The 27,124-nt window shown below is 48.9% G+C and overlaps 1 protein-coding gene across 3 annotated transcripts in view; it reads right to left on the bottom strand.

Moving 5' to 3' along the window:
* Positions 1–27,124, bottom strand: part of spir (spire type actin nucleation factor) — a 481,192-nt gene that overhangs the window by 255,194 nt on the left and 198,874 nt on the right. For all 3 annotated transcript variants that reach the window (XM_070093645.1, XM_070093647.1, XM_070093646.1), the window contains exon 3: positions 845–962. In XM_070093645.1, the coding sequence (XP_069949746.1) occupies positions 845–962 (118 nt within the window). The remainder of the gene's footprint in view (positions 1–844; positions 963–27,124) is intronic.

The following is a 27,124-nucleotide window of genomic DNA, read 5'->3' on the forward strand; positions in this document are numbered from 1 at the left end:
ATATATATATATATATATATATATATATATATATATATATATATATATATATATATATATATATATATATATATATATATATATATATATATATATATATATAATATATATATATATATATATATATATATATATATATATATATATATATATTATATATATATATATATATATATAATGTCGTGCCGAATAAGTAAAACTTGCGATTTTGGCTTAAATAGCAACGCTCTTCTTGCCGAATAAGGTAAGTGGAAATTTGTGTATGCAATAATTTTGCAAAAATCATTCTGAACCTAACGTTAAAAATATACTTCATTGTGTTTGTTTATTATTAAATTATTGCAAACTTATCTAAAATATATTTAGTTGGATTAGACTAAATTAAACTGCACTTGTTATAATAAGGTCAGGTAAGTTTACTAAGGTTCCTTTGGTGCAAAATTATTAATTTTTACATCAACATAAATGAAAAAAAATACATCTTTAAATAAGAGAAAATTTTAGAAAGGACTTAATTTTAAACGAGTTCTTGCCAATTGACCAATTTTACCTATTCGGCACGACACACACACATTATATATATATATATATATATATATATATATATATATATATATATATATATATATATATTTATATATATATATATATATATATATATATATATATATATATATATATATATATATATATATATATATATATATACACTCACACACACTGAAGGTCAATCAGAAAAGAGGTCAGTCACTGAAGAAGTCAATCAACACATGTGAAAGGCCTTAACTGAAGAGTTATCATCTGCCTTTAAACTGAGTAAAGGAGGTGGTGTAGAGAGGCTCACCTGCTGAGGTCATGAGGTCGATGAGGTGATTGAGGGAGGGCGAGAGGTCACGTTCCTCATCACTACCCAGACTGTAGTCGAGGGCACGGTACAGCAGCACTCCCAGCTCCGACACCAGCTGCAACAACAACAACAACATTACCAATCACTGAACTTTATACCTAGTCTTCCACTGGGTAAGCCAGGGGAAGGCCTCAGTCAGATGACCAATCACTAAACTTTATGCCTGGTCTTCCACTGGGTAAGCCAGGGGAAGGCCTCAGTCAGATGACCAATCACTAAACTTTATGCCTGGTCTTCCACTGGGTAAGCCAGGGGAAGGCCTCAGTCAGATGACCAATCACTAAACTTTATACCTGGTCTTCCACTGGGTAAGCCAGGGGAAGGCCTCAGTCAGATGACCAATCACTGAACTTTATACCCGGTCTTCCACTGGGTAAGCCAGGGGAAGGCCTCAGTCAGATGACCAATCACTAAACTTTATACCCGGTCTTCCACTGGGTAAGCCAGGGGAAGGCCTCAGTCAGATGACCAAAAGCTCCAGCTGCGGGTCGTCATATAACTAAGACCGTCGTCAGGAAGCACTAATCCTGTTTCCTGACAAACCTAATACGTACCTACTGAACAATAACATTTATCAAGAGTATCAGGTACTGGCTGGAACAATTCACACTTACCACTGAACAAATGGAACAATACTAACAATAATACAATAACTGAAATTCCATGTTATATCACACAATGATCAATAACACTTGTGTAGCATTTGGGTATCTCTATTCTGGAAACGTTTCGCCAGCCAGTGCTTTCTTCAGTCCAATGTTGAGCAAGGTGGAAAATAAGGAGTTTGAGGTAATCAGTCCCTCAACCTTTCATAGGTCAGTAATTTTTCCGGTAAAACTGACCCATTTTTTTGTGCCTCGGAAAAAAACAGTAATAAATAAGCCAAACAGATGATATAAAACCCGCTAAAAAAAAGATCAATCTAAAACACACCAATGTTGAAAGTTTGAAGCCGACCAGAAGCACCGTTGACCAGTTATCACATGGAATCCAATAATCGTAATTTATTATCAGCTATGAAAGAAATCACAATAATACGAGAGTAGTTTCAAGTCTTTCTACTTCCGGAGCCCGGCCATGAGGCAGGCTCGTCTGGTACTAGCCCGGTCAACCAGGCTGTTGCTGCTGGAGGCCCGCTGCCCCACATATCCATCACAGCCTGGCTGATCTGGCACCTGGTGAAGATACTTATCCAGTTTCCTCTTAAAGACTTCTACACTTGTTCCAGCAGTGTTTCTGATATCTTCTGGTAAGATGTTGAATAATCTGGGACCACGAATGTTGATACAGTGCTCCCTTATTGTGCCCACCGCACCCCTGCTCCTCACTGTGTTTATTTTACACTTCCATATCTCTCACTCCAGTATATTATGACTGACTGCAAATATACCACATTGAAAACAGGAAATTAAACCCGAGTGCTTTCATGTGGTTATACACATCTTCAGAGGAATAGCTATTACCTATTTTTAGTATATCGGCAAACACATACACAGACTAGGTTTAAAGAATATCAGCCTTCTTATTAATTGTATCAGGCTTAAAGGTTTGAAGCTTATCAGAAGAAACATTCTCAGGTTATGGCACAGAAACCAAAATCGGGAATAGTGTATAACACTGGCAACACTTGCATCAACCTTCCCCCTGGTTGGCTTACACCCTCACTGGAAATTTGAAGACGATCGGATGAGGCATTCTCAAATTAAAAACCAAACTTTGCAGGAAGAAACCAATTCAGTACAGCAGTTCAGGTTTCTAAAGTTCTCAAGTGTTCTCAAAATCTGAGGATAAAAACAGAGGCTGTGGAACAAGACATTATAATGGCCGCCTCTCTGAGATACTTTGTACACGAGGTTTTATACTGTTAATTAAACACCTTTGATATACCTTAAATGGGATGAGTTTCTAGAGTTTTCCTGCCTCTGCGGCCTGACATTGTCCTAACCTTGTCTGGTGTTTGACTGATCAACCAGGCTATTACTGCTGGCTCATATATCCATCCCAGCCTTGGGTGTTCTGGTACTTACCTGGAGTTAAACCAGGGTACAGGTGGGGTTAGAACCCATGGCTAGTGAGTAAGCCACTGGGCCAGCTGGCTACAATAAGATTCATCCAACTAGGTATACTTCTACACCATAGGGAGGTTAGCATGGGCCACCACTGTGACCACAAATGCAAGTTTTTATAGACGAATCTCCTGCCAGCGTGGCCGTGACGAACTCTAGCTCATGCCCCCTCAAAACCGTCATGACTTACGAAATCGTAATAAGACGATTACAAACAAACCAGGGTACGGGTGGGGTTAGAACCCATGGCTAGTGTTTTACGACTCTCTCTTGCGTACCGTGGTTTGTATGCAAACGTGTTATGTTCCCTGGAATTACTTCCGGAGATCACCGCCCCCGCGGCCCGGTCCCCAACCTGACCTCCCGGATGCTGGCCTGATCAGTCAAGCTGTTAGTGCTCGCTGCCCGCAGTCCAACATATGCACTACAACCCGGCTCATCATGAAGTGTTCTGAGGAATCTGTGGAATCTCCTCTTGAAGACGGCCAGGGTTTTGTTGGTAATTCCTCTCATACACGAAGGAAGGGTGTTGAGTCGTGGTCCCTTAACACTTATTAAGTTCTCTTTCCCTGTACTCAACGGTCCTCTGCTTCCTAGTGTATCCTGCACCGTCTTGTGTTCATAAGTAGTAACTTCAGCACTTGTCCCAACAGTATTTCTGTTAACGTCTGCCAGTATTAAACAGTCTGCGACAACGGATGTTGACACAATGTTCTCTTATTGTGCCCACGGCGTCTCTGATTTTCAATATGTTTATTTCACATTTTCACCCATATCTCTGACGCCAGTATGTTGTTATGGCAACGTACAGATTTGAAACTAGATCCCTCGAGTACTTTCCAGGTTTATATTATCATATATCTCTCTCCTTCACTCTGGTGAGTACATATTTAGGACTCTGAGGCGTTCCCAGTAATTTAAATACTTTACTGGCTTTACGGAGGCCGTAAATGATCTGTGTACGTGTTCCATCTCTTATGTTTGTCCAGCCCTGAACGGGGCCGTCAACACTCAACAATACTCTAACAAAGAGAGCACAAAGTATTGTAAAATTGTTACCACTGGCACTATTTCCTAGTTTTGAAAGTTCTCATTATCCACCCTCGTCATTTTCCTGACATTTGCCTTATTGTGTTCTCGGAAAGAAAGATCAGCTGACATTACACTCGGTTCCTGCAGGTATTTGGTGACGTCAGAGGACGGGGGAAGAGGTCAACAGGAGAGGAAGGGGTCAACTGGAGAGAGGAAGGGGTCAAAAAGGCGAGGGAGGGGGAAGGGGTCAACAGGAGAGGGAGGGGGATGCGTTGTATTGTGGTATGTGTGGAATGTTTTGATCGAGGTGGAGAAAGTGGCACTCCCCCCCTCACCTTTCACTCTCTTGTGATGGTGCCAACACTGACCCAACCTTTCTCCCACCCACTACTGCCCTCCCTCAACCCCCCCTGCCATCCATCACCCCCCTGCCCTTCATCATGCACCCCTTGACCATCACCCAACCCCCTGCCCTTCATCACCCATCCACCTTGCCCTTCATTATCAACCCCTGCACTTCGTCATCCACCCCCTGCCGTTCATCCCCTGCCGTTCATCACCCGCCCCCTGCCCTTCATCACCCAGGTGAAGGGCAGGGGGGTGTGCTGGGGTGCAGGTGTGATGTGTACAGGTGTGCTGGTGTAGTATGGTGTACAAGTGTGGTGTGCAGGTGTGCTGCAAGAGAAAGTAAAAGAAAGAGACAGGGAGAAGAGCAATTATGTCGCAGGAGAGAGAGGGGAGGGGAGGAGAAATAATTTAATAACCATATCATGGTAGGGATGAGAGGGGGGGAAGGATGGGAGGGGGGGAAGGATGGGAGGGGGGGAAAGGAGAGGTGATGATGGAGGAGGGAGGATGAACGAGGAACTTAAGAGAGAGAAAGGCACAAGGTAACTGGGTACGAGGTAGTTACAGGTATACCTCCCTGGAGTCTACCTGGAGCTGCTTCTGGAGGTGACCGCCCTGGCGGCCCCGCCTGCACCTTACACCTGGTCACTCAGGCTGTTACTGTTGGTTATGCACCACAGATCTACTTATCAGCAACTGCCATGTTTCCTCCTGACGACAGTACTAGTCTCTGATAATCCCCTTTATCTTTAATGGAAGGTTCAGGTCAGTAAGGTTTGTCAGGAAACAGAAATATCTCCTAATGCAGGTCTTAAGTCATATAATGACTTGAGGTTTTGGTCATCTAACCGACGCCTTCCACTGGCTTACCCTTGCATCTCATTAAATATTACGACTATAATTCCGTTGAAATGTCTTAAATTCTTCATGTTGACTGAGTCAGCTCTTAAGAGCTGGCTCAGTCAACGTGACAAACCTTACTTGACGTAACCCTACCACGAAACACTAACTGCGCCATCTTTTGTTTACTCTGAACACATCACAGTTCATTCCACTTGCAGCTCAACACATCTGAAAGTAGTCAGTCCAGGTGTACATCACGGTACATATTTTTTCCCACCTGCATGACAGTTACCACAACTTTAGCAGCATCTATCAACATTCCCAATAACTCACATTGTTATACATATATGTGAAACAGCGGATACAACTTGCCAGTAGTCCAGAGATCAACTACTGCTACTCAAGTACTGTCTGGAAAATCGGCCAAACACAGCGCCTAACATCCGCTAGCTTGGTGACTTCAATTGAAGACAAAAATGGAAGTGTGTGGCAGAGACTGGCAGGAGTCACCAGTTTGAAGGAACAATCTCACTCACTTACAGTCTCTTTGTACACGTACCAACAACTACTCTTAATCTTACGTTCATTAATAATGAGGAACTGGGATGTAAGGTAGTAATATTGATGATTATTGCAGTGACGCGTGGACAACAACACACAGTGTCATGCAGGCAGCAGTGACGCCTGAACAACAACAGTGTCATGCAGGCAGCAGTGACGCCTGAACAACAACAGTGTCATGCAGGCAGCAGTGACGCGTGGACAACAACACAGTGTCATGCAGGCAGCAGTGACGCCTGAACAACAACACACAGTGTCATGCAGGCAGCAGTGACGCCTGGACAACAAGTGTCATGCAGGCAGCAGTGACGCTTGGACAACAACACAGTGTCATGCAGGCAGCAGTGACGCCTGGACAACAACAGTGTCATGCAGGCAGCAGTGACGCCTGGTAAACAACAACAGTGTCATGCAGGCAGCAGTGACGCCTGGACAACAACACAGTGTCATGCAGGCAGCAGTGACGCCTGAACAACAACACACAGTGTCATGCAGGCAGCAGTGACGCCTGAACAACAACAGTGTCATGCAGGCAGCAGTGACGCCTGGACAACAACAGTGTCATGCAGGCAGCAGTGACGCCTGGACAACAACAACAGTGTCATGCAGGCAGCAGTGACGCCTGGACAACAACACACAGTGTCATGCAGGCAGCAGTGACGCCTGGACAACAACACAGTGTCATGCAGGCAGCAGTGACGCCTGGACAACAACAAGTGTCATGCAGGCAGCAGTGACGCCTGGACAACAACAGTGTCATGCAGGCAGCAGTGACGCCTGAACAACACACAGTGTCATGCAGGCAGCAGTGACGCCTGGACAACAACAACAGTGTCATGCAGGCAGCAGTGACGCCTGGACAACAACACAGTGTCATGCAGGCAGCAGTGACGCCTGGACAACAACACAGTGTCATGCAGGCAGCAGTGACGCCTGGACAACAACACAGTGTCATGCAGGCAGCAGTGACGCCTGGACAACAACACAGTGTCATGCAGGCAGCAGTGACGCCTGGACAACAACACAGTGTCATGCAGGCAGCAGTGACGCCTGGACAACAACACAGTGTCATGCAGGCAGCAGTGACGCCTGGACAACAACACAGTGGCATGCAGGCAGCAGTGCCGCCTGAACAACAACAACAGTCATGCAGGCAGCAGTGACGCCTGGACAACAACACAGTGTCATGCAGGCAGCAGTGACGCCTGGACAACAACACACAGTCATGCAGGCAGCAGTGACGCCTGGACAACAACAACAGTGTCATGCAGGCAGCAGTGACGCCTGGACAACAACACAGTGTCATGCAGGCAGCAGTGACGCCTGGACAACAACACACAGTGTCATGCAGGCAGCAGTGACGCCTGGACAACAACACACAGTGTCATGCAGGCAGCAGTGACGCCTGGACAACAACACACAGTGTCATGCAGGCAGCAGTGACGCCTGGACAACAACACACAGTCATGCAGGCAGCAGTGACGCCTGGACAACAACAGTGTCATGCAGGCAGCAGTGACGCCTGGACAACAACAACAGTGTCATGCAGGCAGCAGTGACACCTGGACAACAACACACAGTGTCATGCAGGCAGCAGTGACGCTTGGACAACAACACACAGTGTCATGCAGGCAGCAGTGACGCCTGGACAACAACACACACTGTCATGCAGGCAGCAGTGACGCGTGGACAACAACACACAGTGTCATGCAGGCAGCAGTGACGCGTGGACAACAACACACAATGTCATGCAGGCAGCAGTGACGCGTGGACAACAACACAGTGTCATGCAGGCAGCAGTGACGCCTGGACAACAACACACAGTGTCATGCAGGCAGCAGTGACGCCTGGACAACAACAACAGTGTCATGCAGGCAGCAGTGACGCCTGGACAACAACACAGTGTCATGCAGGCAGCAGTGACGCCTGGACAACAACACAGTGTCATGCAGGCAGCAGTGACGCCTGGACAACAACACAGTTTCATGCAGGCAGCAGTGACGCCTGGACAACAACACAGTGTCATGCAGGCAGCAGTGACGCCTGGACAACAACACAGTGTCATGCAGGCAGCAGTGACGCCTGGACAACAACACACAGTGTCATGCAGGCAGGAGTGACGCCTGGACAACAACACACAGTGTCATGCAGGCAGGAGTGACGCCTGGACAACAACACAGTGTCATGCAGGCAGCAGTGACGCCTGGACAACAACAAGTGTCATGCAGGCAGCAGTGACGCCTGGACAACAACACAGTGTCATGCAGGCAGCAGTGACGCCTGGACAACAACACAGTGTCATGCAGGCAGCAGTGACGCCTGGACAACAACACAGTGTCATGCAGGCAGCAGTGACGCCTGGACAACAACACACAGTGTCATGCAGGCAGCAGTGCCGCCTGGACAACAACACACAGTGTCATGAAGGCAGCAGTGACGCCTGGACAACAACACACAGTGTCATGCAGGCAGCAGTGACGCCTGGACAACAACACAGTGTCATGCAGGCAGCAGTGACGCCTGGACAACAACACAGTGTCATGCAGGCAGCAGTGACGCCTGGACAACAACACACAGTGTCATGCAGGCAGCAGTGACGCTTGGACAACAACACAGTGTCATGCAGGCAGCAGTGACGCCTGGACAACACACAGTGTCATGCAGGCAGCAGTGACGCCTGGACAACAACAGTGTCATGCAGGCAGCAGTGACGCCTGGACAACAACACACAGTGTCATGAAGGCAGCAGTGACGCCTGGACAGCAAGTGTTATGCAGGCAGCAGTGACGCCTGGACAACAACAGTGTCATGCAGGCAGCAGTGACGCCTGGACAAGTGTCATGCAGGCAGCAGTGACGCCTGGACAACAACAGTGTCATGCAGGAAGCAGTGACGCCTGGACAACAACAGTGTCATGCAGGCAACAGGACGCCTGGACAACAACAGTGTCATGCAGGCAACAGTGACGCCTGGACAACAACAGTGTCATGCAGGCAACAGTGACGCCTGGACAACAACAGTGTCATGCAGGCAACAGTGACGCCTGGACAACAGTGTCATGCAGGCAACAGTGACGCCTGGACAACAACAGTGTCATGCAGGCAACAGTGACGCCTGGACAACAACAGTGTCATGCAGGCAACAGTGACGCCTGGACAACAACAGTGTCATGCAGGCAACAGTGACGCCTAGACAACAACAGTGTCATGCAGGCAGCAGTGACGCCTGGACAACAACAGTGTCATGCAGGCAACAGTGACGCCTGGACAACAACAGTGTCATGCAGGAAGCAGTGACGCCTGGACAACAACAGTGTCATGCAGGCAACAGTGACGCCTGGACAACAACAGTGTCATGCAGGCAATAGTGACGCCTGGACAACAACACAGTGTCATGCAGGCAGCAGTGACGCCTGCACAACACACAGTGTCATGCAGGCAACAGTGACGCCTGGACAACAACAGTGTCATGCAGGCAGCAGTGACGCCTGGACAACAACAGTGTCATGCAGGCAGCAGTGACGCCTGGACAACAACAGTGTCATGCAGGCAGCAGTGACGCCTGGACAACAACAGTGTCATGCAGGCAAGAGTGACGCCTGGACAACAACAGTGTCATGCAGGCAGCAGTGACGCCTGGACAACAACAGTGTCATACAGGCAGCAGTGACGCCTGGACAACAACAGTGTCATGCAGGCAACAGTGACGCCTGGACAACAACAGTGTCATACAGGCAGCAGTGACGCCTGGACAACAACAGTGTCATACAGGCAGCAGTGACGCCTGGACAACAAGTGTCATACAGGCAGCAGTGACGCCTGGACAACAACAGTGTCATGCAGGCAACAGTGACGCCTGGACAACAACAGTGTCATACAGGCAGCAGTGACGCCTGGACAACAACAGTGTCATGCAGGCAACAGTGACGCCTGGACAACAACAGTGTCATACAGGCAGCAGTGACGCCTGGACAACAACAGTGTCATGCAGGCAACAGTGACGCCTGGACAACACACAGTGTCATGCAGGCAGCAGTGACGCCTGGACAACAGTGTCATGCAGGCAACAGTGACGCCTGGACAACAACAGTGTCATACAGGCAACAGTGACGCCTGGACAACAACAGTGTCATACAGGCAGCAGTGACGCCTGGACAACAACAGTGTCATGCAGGCAACAGTGACGCCTGGACAACAACAGTGTCATGCAGGCAACAGTGACGCCTGGACAACAACAGTGTCATACAGGCAGCAGCGACGCCTGGACAACAACAGTGTCATACAGGCAACAGTGACGCCTGGACAACAACAGTGTCATACAGGCAGCAGTGACGCCTGGACAACAACAGTGTCATGCAGGCAACAGTGACGCCTGGACAACAACAGTGTCATACAGGCAGCAGTGACGCCTGGACAACAACAGTGTCATGCAGGCAACAGTGACGCCTGGACAACAACAGTGTCATACAGGCAGCAGTGACGCCTGGACAACAACAGTGTCATACAGGCAGCAGTGACGCCTGGACAACAACAGTGTCATGCAGGCAACAGTGACGCCTGGACAACAACAGTGTCATACAGGCAGCAGTGACGCCTGGACAACAACAGTGTCATGCAGGCAGCAGTGACGCCTGGACAACAACAGTGTCATGCAGGCAACAGTGACGCCTGGACAAAAACAGTGTCATGCAGGCAACAGTGACGCCTGGACAACAACAGTGTCATGCAGGCAGCAGTGACGCCTGGACAACAACAGTGTCATGCAGGCAACAGTGACGCCTGGACAACAACAGTGTCATGCAGGCAACAGTGACGCCTGGACAACAACAGTGTCATACAGGCAGCAGTGACGCCTGGACAACAGTGTCATGCAGGCAACAGTGACGCCTGGACAACAACAGTGTCATGCAGGCAACAGTGACGCCTGGACAACAACAGTGTCATGCAGGCAGCAGTGACGCCTGGACAACAACAGTGTCATGCAGGCAGCAGTGACGCCTGGACAACAACAGTGTCATGCAGGCAACAGTGACGCCTGGACAACAACAGTGTCATACAGGCAGCAGTGACGCCTGGACAATAACAGTGTCATGCAGGCAACAGTGACGCCTGGACAACAACAGTGTCATGCAGGCAACAGTGACGCCTGGACAACAACAGTGTCATGCAGGCAGCAGTGACGCCTGGACAACAACAGTGTCATACAGGCAGCAGTGACGCCTGGACAACAACAGTGTCATACAGGCAGCAGTGACGCCTGGACAACAACAGTGTCATGCAGGCAGCAGTGACGCCTGGACAACAACAGTGTCATACAAGCAACAGTGACGCCTGGACAACAACAGTGTCATACAGGCAACAGTGACGCCTGGACAACAACAGTGTCATGCAGGCAGCAGTGACGCCTGGACAACAACAGTGTCATGCAGGCAGCAGTGACGCCTGGACAACAACAGTGTCATGCAGGCAGCAGTGACGCCTGGACAACAACAGTGTCATGCAGGCAGCAGTGACGCCTGGACAACAACAGTGTCATGCAGGCAGCAGTGACGCCTGGACAACAACAGTGTCATGCAGGCAACAGTGACGCCTGGACAACAACAGTGTCATGCAGGCAACAGTGACGCCTGGACAACAACAGTGTCATGCAGGCAACAGTGACGCCTGGACAACAACAGTGTCATGCAGGCAACAGTGACGCCTGGACAACAACAGTGTCATGCAGGCAACAGTGACGCCTGGACAACAACAGTGTCATACAAGCAACAGTGACGCCTGGACAACAACAGTGTCATACAGGCAACAGTGACGCCTGGACAACAACAGTGTCATGCAGGCAACAGTGACGCCTGGACAACAACAGTGTCATGCAGGCAACAGTGACGCCTGGACAACAACAGTGTCATGCAGGCAACAGTGACGCCTGGACAACAACAGTGTCATGCAGGCAACAGTGACGCCTGGACAACAACAGTGTCATGCAGGCAGCAGTGACGCCTGGACAACAACAGTGTCATGCAGGCAGCAGTGACGCCTGGACAACAACAGTGTCATGCAGGCAGCAGTGACGCCTGGACAACAACAGTGTCATGCAGGCAGCAGTGACGCCTGGACAACAACAGTGTCATGCAGGCAGCAGTGACGCCTGGACAACAACAGTGTCATGCAGGCAGCAGTGACGCCTGGACAACAACAGTGTCATGCAGGCAGCAGTGACGCCTGGACAACAACAGTGTCATGCAGGCAGCAGTGACGCCTGGACAACAACAGTGTCATGCAGGCAGCAGTGACGCCTGGACAACAACAGTGTCATGCAGGCAGCAGTGACGCCTGGACAACAACAGTGTCATGCAGGCAGCAGTGACGCCTGGACAACAACAGTGTCATGCAGGCAGCAGTGACGCCTGGACAACAACAGTGTCATGCAGGCAGCAGTGACGCCTGGACAACAACAGTGTCATGCAGGCAGCAGTGACGCCTGGACAACAACAGTGTCATGCAGGCAGCAGTGACGCCTGGACAACAACAGTGTCATGCAGGCAGCAGTGACGCCTGGACAACAACAGTGTCATGCAGGCAGCAGTGACGCCTGGACAACAACAGTGTCATGCAGGCAGCAGTGACGCCTGGACAACAACAGTTTCATGCAGGCAGCAGTGACGCCTGGACAACAACAGTGTCATGCAGGCAACAGTGACGCCTGGACAACAACAGTGTCATGCAGGCAACAGTGACGCCTGGACAACAACAGTGTCATGCAGGCAACAGTGACGCCTGGACAACAACAGTGTCATGCAGGCAGCAGTGACGCCTGGACAACAACAGTGTCATGCAGGCAGCAGTGACGCCTGGACAACAACAGTGTCATACAGGCAGCAGTGACGCCTGGACAACAAGTGTCATACAGGCAGCAGTGACGCCTGGACAACAACAGTGTCATACAGGCAGCAGTGACGCCTGGACAACAACAGTGTCATGCAGGCAACAGTGACGCCTGGACAACAACAGTGTCATGCAGGCAACAGTGACGCCTGGACAACAACAGTGTCATGCAGGCAGCAGTGACGCCTGGACAACAACAGTGTCATACAGGCAGCAGTGACGCCTGGACAACAACAGTGTCATGCAGGCAACAGTGACGCCTGGACAACAACAGTGTCATACAGGCAGCAGTGACGCCTGGACAACAACAGTGTCATGCAGGCAACAGTGACGCCTGGACAACAACAGTGTCATGCAGGCAGCAGTGACGCCTGGACAACAACAGTGTCATGCAGGCAGCAGTGACGCCTGGACAACAACAGTGTCATACAGGCAACAGTGACGCCTGGACAACAACAGTGTCATGCAGGCAGCAGTGACGCCTGGACAACAACAGTGTCATGCAGGCAGCAGTGACGCCTGGACAACAACAGTGTCATACAGGCAACAGTGACGCCTGGACAACAACAGTGTCATGCAGGCAGCAGTGACGCCTGGACAACAACAGTGTCATGCAGGCAGCAGTGACGCCTGGACAACAACAGTGTCATGCAGGCAACAGTGACGCCTGGACAACAACAGTGTCATACAGGCAACAGTGACACCTGGACAACAACAGTGTCATGCAGGCAGCAGTGACGCCTGGACAACAACAGTGTCATACAGGCAACAGTGACGCCTGGACAACAACAGTGTCATGCAGGCAGCAGTGACGCCTGGACAACAACAGTGTCATGCAGGCAGCAGTGACGCCTGGACAACAACAGTGTCATACAGGCAACAGTGACGCCTGGACAACAACAGTGTCATGCAGGCAGCAGTGACGCCTGGACAACAACAGTGTCATGCAGGCAACAGTGACGCCTGGACAACAACAGTGTCATGCAGGCAGCAGTGCCGCCTGGACAACAACAGTGTCATGCAGGCAGCAGTGACGCCTGGACAACAACAGTGTCATGCAGGCAGCAGTGACGCCTGGACAACAACAGTGTCATGCAGGCAGCAGTGACGCCTGGACAACAACAGTGTCATACAGGCAACAGTGACGCCTGGACAACAACAGTGTCATGCAGGCAGCAGTGACGCCTGGACAACAACAGTGTCATGCAGGCAGCAGTGACGCCTGGACAACAACAGTGTCATGCAGGCAGCAGTGACGCCTGGACAACAACAGTGTCATGCAGGCAGCAGTGACGCCTGGACAACAACAGTGTCATGCAGGCAACAGTGACGCCTGGACAACAACAGTGTCATGCAGGCAGCAGTGCCGCCTGGACAACAACAGTGTCATGCAGGCAGCAGTGACGCCTGGACAACAACAGTGTCATGCAGGCAACAGTGACGCCTGGACAACAACAGTGTCATGCAGGCAGCAGTGCCGCCTGGACAACAACAGTGTCATGCAGGCAGCAGTGACGCCTGGACAACAACAGTGTCATGCAGGCAACAGTGACGCCTGGACAACAACAGTGTCATGCAGGCAGCAGTGCCGCCTGGACAACAACAGTGTCATGCAGGCAACAGTGACGCCTGGACAACAACAGTGTCATGCAGGCAGCAGTGCCGCCTGGACAACAACAGTGTCATGCAGGCAACAGTGACGCCTGGACAACAACAGTGTCATGCAGGCAACAGTGACGCCTGGACAACAACAGTGTCATGCAGGCAACAGTGACGCGTGGACAACAACAGTGTCATACAGGCAACAGTGACGCCTGGACAACAACAGTGTCATGCAGGCAACAGTGACGCCTGGACAACAACAGTGTCATGCAGGCAACAGTGACGCGTGGACAACAACAGTGTCATACAGGCAACAGTGACGCCTGGACAACAACAGTGTCATGCAGGCAACAGTGACGCCTGGACAACAACAGTGTCATGCAGGCAACAGTGACGCGTGGACAACAACAGTGTCATACAGGCAACAGTGACGCCTGGACAACAACAGTGTCATACAGGCAACAGTGACGCCTGGACAACAACAGTGTCATGCAGGCAACAGTGACGCCTGGACAACAACAGTGTCATACAGGCAACAGTGACGCCTGGACAACAACAGTGTCATGCAGGCAACAGTGACGCCTGGACAACAACAGTGTCATACAGGCAACAGTGACGCCTGGACAACAACAGTGTCATGCAGGCAACAGTGACGCCTAGAGAACAACAGTGTCATGCAGGCAACAGTGACGCCTGGACAACAACAGTGTCATGCAGGCAACAGTGACGCCTGGACAACAACAGTGTCATACAGGCAACAGTGACGCCTGGACAACAACAGTGTCATGCAGGCAACAGTGACGCCTGGACAACAACAGTGTCATGCAGGCAACAGTGACGCCTGGACAACAACAGTGTCATACAGGCAACAGTGACGCGTGGACAACAACAGTGTCATACAGGCAACAGTGACGCCTGGACAACAACAGTGTCATGCAGGCAGCAGTGACGCCTGGACAACAACAGTGTCATACAAGCAGCAGTGACGCCTGGACAACAACAGTGTCATGCAGGCAGCAGTGACGCCTGGACAACAACAGTGTCATACAAGCAGCAGTGACGCCTGGACAACAACAGTGTCATGCAGGCAACAGTGACGCCTGGACAACAACAGTGTCATACAAGCAGCAGTGACGCCTGGACAACAACAGTGTCATGCAGGCAGCAGTGACGCCTGGACAACAACAGTGTCATACAAGCAGCAGTGACGCCTGGACAACAACAGTGTCATGCAGGCAGCAGTGACGCCTGGACAACAACAGTGTCATACAGGCAGCAGTGACGCCTGGACAACAACAGTGTCATGCAGGCAGCAGTGACGCCTGGACAACAACAGTGTCATGCAGGCAGCAGTGACGCCTGGACAACAACAGTGTCATGCAGGCAGCAGTGACGCCTGGACAACAACAGTGTCATGCAGGCAGCAGTGACGCCTGGACAACAACAGTGTCATACAAGCAGCAGTGACGCCTGGACAACAACAGTGTCATGCAGGCAGCAGTGACGCCTGGACAACAACAGTGTCATGCAGGCAGCAGTGACGCCTGGACAACAACAGTGTCATGCAGGCAGCAGTGACGCCTGGACAACAACAGTGTCATACAAGCAGCAGTGACGCCTGGACAACAACAGTGTCATGCAGGCAACAGTGACGCCTGGACAACAACAGTGTCATGCAGGCAGCAGTGACGCCTGGACAACAACAGTGTCATACAAGCAGCAGTGACGCCTGGACAACAACAGTGTCATGCAGGCAGCAGTGACGCCTGGACAACAACAGTGTCATACAGGCAACAGTGACGCCTGGACAACAACAGTGTCATACAAGCAGCAGTGACGCCTGGACAACAACAGTGTCATGCAGGCAGCAGTGACGCCTGGACAACAACAGTGTCATACAAGCAACAGTGACGCCTGGACAACAACAGTGTCATGCAGGCAGCAGTGACGCCTGGACAACAACAGTGTCATACAAGCAGCAGTGACGCCTGGACAACAACAGTGTCATACAAGCAACAGTGACGCCTGGACAACAACAGTGTCATGCAGGCAGCAGTGACGCCTGGACAACAACAGTGTCATACAAGCAGCAGTGACGCCTGGACAACAACAGTGTCATGCAGGCAACAGTGACGCCTGGACAACAACAGTGTCATGCAGGCAGCAGTGACGCCTGGACAACAACAGTGTCATACAAGCAGCAGTGACGCCTGGACAACAACAGTGTCATGCAGGCAGCAGTGACGCCTGGACAACAACAGTGTCATACAGGCAACAGTGACGCCTGGACAACAACAGTGTCATACAAGCAGCAGTGACGCCTGGACAACAACAGTGTCATGCAGGCAGCAGTGACGCCTGGACAACAACAGTGTCATACAAGCAACAGTGACGCCTGGACAACAACAGTGTCATACAGGCAGCAGTGACGCCTGGACAACAACAGTGTCATACAGGCAGCAGTGACGCCTGGACAACAACAGTGTCATACAAGCAACAGTGACGCCTGGACAACAACAGTGTCATGCAGGCAGCAGTGACGCCTGGACAACAACAGTGTCATACAAGCAGCAGTGACGCCTGGACAACAACAGTGTCATACAAGCAACAGTGACGCCTGGACAACAACAGTGTCATGCAGGCAACAGTGACGCCTGGACAACAACAGTGTCATGCAGGCAGCAGTGACGCCTGGACAACAACAGTGTCATGCAGGCAGCAGTGACGCCTGGACAACAACAGTGTCATACAAGCAGCAGTGACGCCTGGACAACAACAGTGTCATACAAGCAGCAGTGACGCCTGGACAACAACAGTGTCATGCAGGCAACAGTGACGCCTGGACAACAACAGTGTCATACAGGCAACAGTGACGCCTGGACAACAACAGTGTCATACAAGCAGCAGTGACGCCTGGACAACAACAGTGTCATACAAGCAGCAGTGACGCCTGGACAACAACAGTGTCATACAAGCAGCAGTGACGCCTGGACAACAACAGTGTCATACAAGCAGCAGTGACGCCTGGACAACAACAGTGTCATACAAGCAGCAGTGACGCCTGGACAACAACAGTGTCATACAAGCAGCAGTGACGCCTGGACAACAACAGTGTCATACAAGCAGCAGTGACGCCTGGACAACAACAGTGTCATACAAGCAGCAGTGACGCCTGGACAACAACAGTGTCATACAAGCAGCAGTGACGCCTGGACAACAACAGTGTCATACAAGCAGCAGTGACGCCTGGACAACAACAGTGTCATACAGGCAACAGTGACGCCTGGACAACAACAGTGTCATGCAGGCAGCAGTGACGCCTGGACAACAACAGTGTCATGCAGGCAGCAGTGACGCCTGGACAACAACAGTGTCATACAAGCAGCAGTGACGCCTGGACAACAACAGTGTCATACAAGCAGCAGTGACGCCTGGACAACAACAGTGTCATACAGGCAACAGTGACGCCTGGACAACAACAGTGTCATACAAGCAGCAGTGACGCCTGGACAACAACAGTGTCATACAAGCAGCAGTGACGCCTGGACAACAACAGTGTCATACAAGCAGCAGTGACGCCTGGACAACACAGAGGGTCGAGTCCTTGGACAGTGATCTACAACATTAACAATTATCCTCCTCCTCTAGTTCACTCACCATCCTCCACGATATTGCTCACTGCGACCTTCATGTACTCCACGATATTACTCACTGCGACCTTCATGTACTCCACGATATTACTCACTGCGGCCTTCATGTACTCCACGATATTACTCACTGCGACCTTCATGTACTCCACGATATTACTCACTGCGACCTTCATGTACTCCACGATATTACTCACTGCGACCTTCATGTACTCCACGATATTACTCACTGCGACCTTCATGTACTCCACGATATTACTCACTGCGACCTTCATGTACTCCACGATATTACTCACTGCGACCTTCATGTACTCCACGATATTACTCACTGCGACCTTCATGTACTCCACGATATTACTCACTGCGACCTTCATGTACTCCACGATATTACTCACTGCGACCTTCATGTACTCCACGATATTACTCACTGCGGCCTTCATGTACTCCACGATATTACTCACTGCGACCTTCATGTACTCAACGATATTACTCACTGCGGCCTTCATGTACTCCACGATATTACTCACTGCGGCCTTCATGTACTCCACGATATTACTCACTGCGACCTTCATGTACTCCACGATATTACTCACTGCGACCTTCATGTACTCCACGATATTACTCACTGCGACCTTCATGTACTCCACGATATTACTCACTGCGACCTTCATGTACTCCACGATATTACTCACTGCAACCTTCATGTACTCCACGATATTACTCACTGCGACCTTCATGTACTCCACGATATTACTCACTGCAACCTTCATGTACTCAACGATATTACTCACTGCGGCCTTCATGTACTCCACGATATTACTCACTGCGACCTTCATGTACTCCACGATATTACTCACTGCGACCTTCATGTACTCCACGATATTACTCACTGCAACCTTCATGTACTCAACGATATTACTCACTGCGGCCTTCATGTACTCCACGATATTACTCACTGCGACCTTCATGTACTCCACGATATTACTCACTGCGACCTTCATGTACTCCACGATATTACTCACTGCAACCTTCATGTACTCCACGATATTACTCACTGCGACCTTCATGTACTCCACGATATTACTCACTGCGGCCTCCATGTACTCCACGATATTACTCACTGCGACCTTCATGTACTCCACGATATTACTCACTGCGACCTTCATGTACTCCACGATATTACTCACTGCGACCTTCATGTACTCCACGATATTACTCACTGCGGCCTTCATGTACTCCACGATATTACTCACTGCGACCTTCATGTACTCCACGATATTACTCACTGCGGCCTCCATGTACTCCACGATATTACTCACTGCGACCTTCATGTACTCCACGATATTACTCACTGCGACCTTCATGTACTCCACGATATTACTCACTGCGGCCTTCATGTACTCCACGATATTACTCACTGCGACCTTCATGTACTCCACGATATTACTCACTGCGGCCTTCATGTACTCCACGATATTACTCACTGCGGCCTCCATGTACTCCACGATATTACTCACTGCGACCTTCATGTACTCCACGATATTACTCACTGCGACCTTCATGTACTCCACGATATTACTCACTGCGACCTTCATGTACTCCACGATATTACTCACTGCGGCCTCCATGTACTCCACGATATTACTCACTGCGACCTTCATGTACTCCACGATATTACTCACTGCGACCTTCATGTACTCCACGATATTACTCACTGCGACCTTCATGTACTCCACGATATTACTCACTGCGGCCTTCATGTACTCCACGATATTACTCACTGCGACCTTCATGTACTCCACGATATTACTCACTGCGACCTTCATGTACTCCACGATATTACTCACTGCGACCTTCATGTACTCCACGATATTACTCACTGCGACCTTCATGTACTCCACGATATTACTCACTGCGACCTTCATGTACTCCACGATATTACTCACTGCGACCTTCATGTACTCCACGATATTACTCACTGCGACCTTCATGTACTCCACGATATTACTCACTGCGGCCTCCATGTACTCCACGATATTACTCACTGCGACCTTCATGTACTCCACGATATTACTCACTGCGACCTTCATGTACTCCACGATATTACTCACTGCGACCTTCATGTACTCCACGATATTACTCACTGCGGCCTCCATGTACTCCACGATATTACTCACTGCGACCTTCATGTACTCCACGATATTACTCACTGCGACCTTCATGTACTCCACGATATTACTCACTGCGGCCTCCATGTACTCCACGATATTACTCACTGCGACCTTCATGTACTCCACGATATTACTCACTGCGGCCTCCATGTACTCCACGATATTACTCACTGCGACCTTCATGTACTCCACGATATTACTCACTGCGACCTTCATGTACTCCACGATATTACTCACTGCGACCTTCATGTACTCCACGATATTACTCACTGCGGCCTCCATGTACTCCACGATATTACTCACTGCGACCTTCATGTACTCCACGATATTACTCACTGCGACCTTCATGTACTCCACGATATTACTCACTGCGACCTTCATGTACTCCACGATATTACTCACTGCGACCTTCATGTACTCCACGATATTACTCACTGCGACCTTCATGTACTCCACGATATTACTCACTGCGACCTTCATGTACTCCACGATATTACTCACTGCGACCTTCATGTACTCCACGATATTACTCACTGCGGCCTCCATGTACTCCACGATATTACTCACTGCGACCTTCATGTACTCCACGATATTACTCACTGCGACCTTCATGTACTCCACGATATTACTCACTGCGACCTTCATGTACTCCACGATATTACTCACTGCGGCCTCCATGTACTCCACGATATTACTCACTGCGACCTTCATGTACTCCACGATATTACTCACTGCGACCTTCATGTACTCCACGATATTACTCACTGCGACCTTCATGTACTCCACGATATTACTCACTGCGACCTTCATGTACTCCACGATATTACTCACTGCGGCCTTCATGTACTCCACGATATTACTCACTGCGACCTTCATGTACTCCACGATATTACTGCGACCTTCATGTACTCCACGATATTACTCACTGCGACCTTCATGTACTCCACGATATTACTCACTGCGACCTTCATGTACTCCACGATATTACTCACTGCGACCTTCATGTACTCCACGATATTACTCACTGCGGCCTTCATGTACTCCACGATATTACTCACTGCGACCTTCATGTACTCCACGATATTACTGCGACCTTCATGTACTCCACGATATTACTCACTGCGACCTTCATGTACTCCACGATATTACTCACTGCGGCCTTCATGTACTCCACGATATTACTCACTGCGACCTTCATGTACTCCACGATATTACTCACTGCGACCTTCATGTACTCCACGATATTACTGCGACCTTCATGTACTCCACGATATTACTGCGACCTTCATGTACTCCACGATATTACTGCGACCTTCATGTACTCCACGATATTACTGCGGCCTTCATGTACTCCACGATATTACTGCGGCCTTCATGTACTCCACGATATTACTGCGACCTTCATGTACTCCACGATATTACTGCGACCTTCATGTACTCCACGATATTACTGCGACCTTCATGTACTCCACGATATTACTGCGACCTTCATGTACTCCACGATATTACTGCGACCTTCATGTACTCCACGATATTACTGCGACCTTCATGTACTCCACGATATTACTGCGACCTTCATGTACTCCACGATATTACTGCGACCTTCATGTACTCCACGATATTACTGCGACCTTCATGTACTCCACGATATTACTGCGACCTTCATGTACTCCACGATATTACTGCGACCTTCATGTACTCCACGATATTACTGCGACCTTCATGTACTCCACGATATTACTGCGACCTTCATGTACTCCACGATATTACTGCGACCTTCATGTACTCCACGATATTACTGCGACCTTCATGTACTCCACGATATTACTGCGACCTTCATGTACTCCACGATATTACTGCGACCTTCATGTACTCCACGATATTACTGCGACCTTCATGTACTCCACGATATTACTCACTGCGACCTTCATGTACTCCACGATATTACTCACTGCGACCTTCATGTACTCCACGATATTACTCACTGCGACCTTCATGTACTCCACGATATTACTCACTGCGACCTTCATGTACTCCACGATATTACTCACTGCGACCTTCATATACTTCACGATATTACTCACTGCGGCCTTCATGTACTCCACGATATTACTCGCTGCAACCTTCATGTACTCCACGATATTACTCACTGCGACCTTCATGTACTCCACGATATTACTCACTGCAACCTTCATGTACTCCACGATATTACTCACTGCGACCTTCATGTACTCCACGATATTACTCACTGCGACCTTCATGTACTCCACGATATTACTCACTGCGACCTTCATGTACTCCACGATATTACTCACTGCGACCTTCATGTACTCCACGATATTACTCACTGCGACCTTCATGTACTCCACGATATTACTCACTGCGACCTTCATGTACTCCACGATATTACTCACTGCGACCTTCATGTACTCCACGATATTACTCACTGCGACCTTCATGTACTCCACGATATTACTCACTGCAACCTTCATGTACTCCACGATATTACTCACTGCGACCTTCATGTACTCCACGATATTACTCACTGCAACCTTCATGTACTCCACGATATTACTCACTGCGGCCTCCATGTACTCCACGATATTACTCACTGCGACCTTCATGTACTCCACGATATTACTCACTGCAACCTTCATGTACTCCACGATATTACTCACTGCGGCCTCCATGTACTCCACGATATTACTCACTGCGACCTTCATGTACTCCACGATATTACTCACTGCGACCTTCATGTACTCAACGATATTACTCACTGCGACCTTCATGTACTCCACGATATTACTCACTGCGACCTTCATGTACTCCACGATATTACTCACTGCAACCTTCATGTACTCCACGATATTACTCACTGCAACCTTCATGTACTCCATGATATTACTCACTGCGGCCTCCATGTACTCCACGATATTACTCACTGCGACCTTCATGTACTCCACGATATTACTCACTGCGACCTTCATGTACTCCACGATATTACTCACTGCGACCTTCATGTACTCCACGATATTACTCACTGCGACCTTCATGTACTCCACGATATTACTCACTGCAACCTTCATGTACTCCACGATATTACTCACTGCGACCTTCATGTACTCCACGATATTACTCACTGCGACCTTCATGTACTCCACGATATTACTCACTGCAACCTTCATGTACTCCACGATATTACTCACTGCGGCCTCCATGTACTCCACGATATTACTCACTGCGACCTTCATGTACTCCACGATATTACTCACTGCAACCTTCATGTACTCCACGATATTACTCACTGCGACCTTCATGTACTCCACGATATTACTCACTGCGACCTTCATGTACTCCACGATATTACTCACTGCAACCTTCATGTACTCCACGATATTACTCACTGCGACCTTCATGTACTCCACGATATTACTCACTGCGACCTTCATGTACTCAACGATATTACTCACTGCGACCTTCATGTACTCCACGATATTACTCACTGCGACCTTCATGTACTCCACGATATTACTCACTGCGACCTTCATGTACTCCACGATATTACTCACTGCGGCCTTCATGTACTCCACGATATTACTTACTGCGACCTTCATGTACTCCACGATATTACTGCGACCTTCATGTACTCCACGATATTACTCACTGCGACCTCCATGTACTCCACGATATTACTCACTGCGACCTTCATGTACTCCACGATATTACTCACTGCGACCTTCATGTACTCCACGATATTACTCACTGCGACCTTCATGTACTCCACGATATTACTGCGACCTTCATGTACTCCACGATATTACTCACTGCGACCTTCATGTACTCCACGATATTACTCACTGCGACCTTCATGTACTCCACGATATTACTCACTGCGACCTTCATGTACTCCACGATATTACTCACTGCAACCTTCATGTACTCCACGATATTACTCGCTGCGACCTTCATGTACTCCACGATATTACTGCGACCTTCATGTACTCCACGATATTACTCACTGCGACCTTCATGTACTCCACGATATTACTCACTGCGACCTTCATGTACTCCACGATATTACTGCGACCTTCATGTACTCCACGATATTACTCACTGCGACCTTCATGTACTCCACGATATTACTCACTGCGACCTTCATGTACTCCACGATATTACTCACTGCGACCTTCATGTACTCCACGATATTACTCACTGCAACCTTCATGTACTCCACGATATTACTCACTGCGGCCTTCATGTACTCCACGATATTACTCACTGCGACCTTCATGTACTCCACGATATTACTCACTGCGACCTTCATGTACTCCACGATATTACTCACTGCAACCTTCATGTACTCCACGATATTACTCACTGCGGCCTTCATGTACTCCACGATATTACTCACTGCGACCTTCATGTACTCCACGATATTACTCACTGCGGCCTTCATGTACTCCACGATATTACTCACTGCGGCCTTCATGTACTCCACGATATTACTCACTGCGACCTTCATGTACTCCACGATATTACTCACTGCGACCTTCATGTACTCCACGATATTACTGCGACCTTCATGTACTCCACGATATTACTCACTGCGACCTTCATGTACTCCACGATATTACTCACTGCGACCTTCATGTACTCCACGATATTACTCACTGCGACCTTCATGTACTCCACGATATTACTCACTGCGACCTTCATGTACTCCACGATATTACTCACTGCGACCTTCATGTACTCCACGATATTACTCACTGCGACCTTCATGTACTCCACGATATTACTGCGACCTTCATGTACTCCACGATATTACTCACTGCGACCTTCATGTACTCCACGATATTACTCACTGCGACCTTCATGTACTCCACGATATTACTCACTGCAACCTTCATGTACTCCACGATATTACTCACTGCGGCCTTCATGTACTCCACGATATTACTCACTGCGACCTTCATGTACTCCACGATATTACTCACTGCGACCTTCATGTACTCCACGATATTACTCACTGCGGCCTTCATGTACTCAACGATATTACTCACTGCGACCTTCATGTACTCCACGATATTACTCACTGCAACCTTCATGTACTCCACGATATTACTCACTGCGGCCTTCATGTACTCCACGATATTACTCACTGCGACCTTCATGTACTCCACGATATTACTCACTGCGACCTTCATGTACTCCACGATATTACTCACTGCAACCTTCATGTACTCCACGATATTACTCACTGCGGCCTTCATGTACTCCACGATATTACTCACTGCGGCCTTCATGTACTCCACGATATTACTCACTGCGGCCTTCATGTACTCCACGATATTACTCACTGCGACCTTCATGTACTCCACGATATTACTCACTGCGACCTTCATGTACTCCACGATATTACTCACTGCAACCTTCATGTACTCCACGATATTACTCACTGCGACCTTCATGTACTCCACGATATTACTCACTGCGACCTTCATGTACTCCACGATATTACTCACTGCAACCTTCATGTACTCCACGATATTACTCACTGCGACCTTCATGTACTCCACGATATTACTCACTGCAACCTTCATGTACTCCACGATATTACTCACTGCAACCTTCATGTACTCCACGATATTACTCACTGCGGCCTTCATGTACTCCACGATATTACTCACTGCGACCTTCATGTACTCCACGATATTACTTACTGCGACCTTCATGTACTCCACGATATTACTGCGACCTTCATGTACTCCACGATATTACTCACTGCGACCTCCATGTACTCCACGATATTACTCACTGCGACCTTCATGTACTCCACGATATTACTCACTGCGACCTTCATGTACTCCACGATATTACTCACTGCGACCTTCATGTACTCCACGATATTACTGCGACCTTCATGTACTCCACGATATTACTCACTGCGGCCTTCATGTACTCCACGATATTACTCACTGCGACCTTCATGTACTCCACGATATTACTGCGACCTTCATGTACTCCACGATATTACTCACTGCGACCTTCATGTACTCCACGATATTACTGCGACCTTCATGTACTCCACGATATTACTCACTGCGACCTTCATGTACTCCACGATATTACTGCGACCTTCATGTACTCCACGATATTACTGCGACCTTCATGTACTCCACGATATTACTCACTGCGGCCTTCATGTACTCCACGATATTACTGCGACCTTCATGTACTCCACGATATTACTCACTGCGACCTTCATGTACTCCACGATATTACTCACTGCGACCTTCATGTACTCCACGATATTCCTCACTGCAACCTTCATGTACTCCACGATATTACTCACTGCGACCTTCATGTACTCCACGATATTACTCACTGCGGCCTTCATGTACTCCACGATATTCCTCACTGCAACCTTCATGTACTCCACGATATTACTCACTGCAACCTTCATGTACTCCACGATATTACTCACTGCGGCCTTCATGTACTCCACGATATTACTCACTGCAACCTTCATGTACTCCACGATATTACTCACTGCAACCTTCATGTACTCCACGATATTACTCACTGCGGCCTTCATGTACTCCACGATATTACTCACTGCGGCCTTCATGTACTCCACGATATTACTCACTGCGACCTTCATGTACTCCACGATATTACTCACTGCGACCTTCATGTACTCCACGATATTACTCACTGCGGCCTTCATGTACTCCACGATATTACTCACTGCGGCCTTCATGTACTCCACGATATTACTCACTGCGACCTTCATGTACTCCACGATATTACTCACTGCGACCTTCATGTACTCCACGATATTACTGCGACCTTCATGTACTCAACGATATTACTCACTGCGACCTCCATGTACTCCACGATATTACTCACTGCGACCTTCATGTACTCCACGATATTACTCACTGCGACCTTCATGTACTCCACGATATTACTGCGACCTTCATGTACTCAACGATATTACTCACTGCGACCTCCATGTACTCCACGATATTACTCACTGCGACCTTCATGTACTCCACGATAT

The sequence above is a fragment of the Cherax quadricarinatus genome, chromosome 43 (genome assembly GCF_038502225.1).
Source record: "Cherax quadricarinatus isolate ZL_2023a chromosome 43, ASM3850222v1, whole genome shotgun sequence".
Lineage (NCBI taxonomy): Eukaryota > Metazoa > Arthropoda > Malacostraca > Decapoda > Parastacidae > Cherax > Cherax quadricarinatus.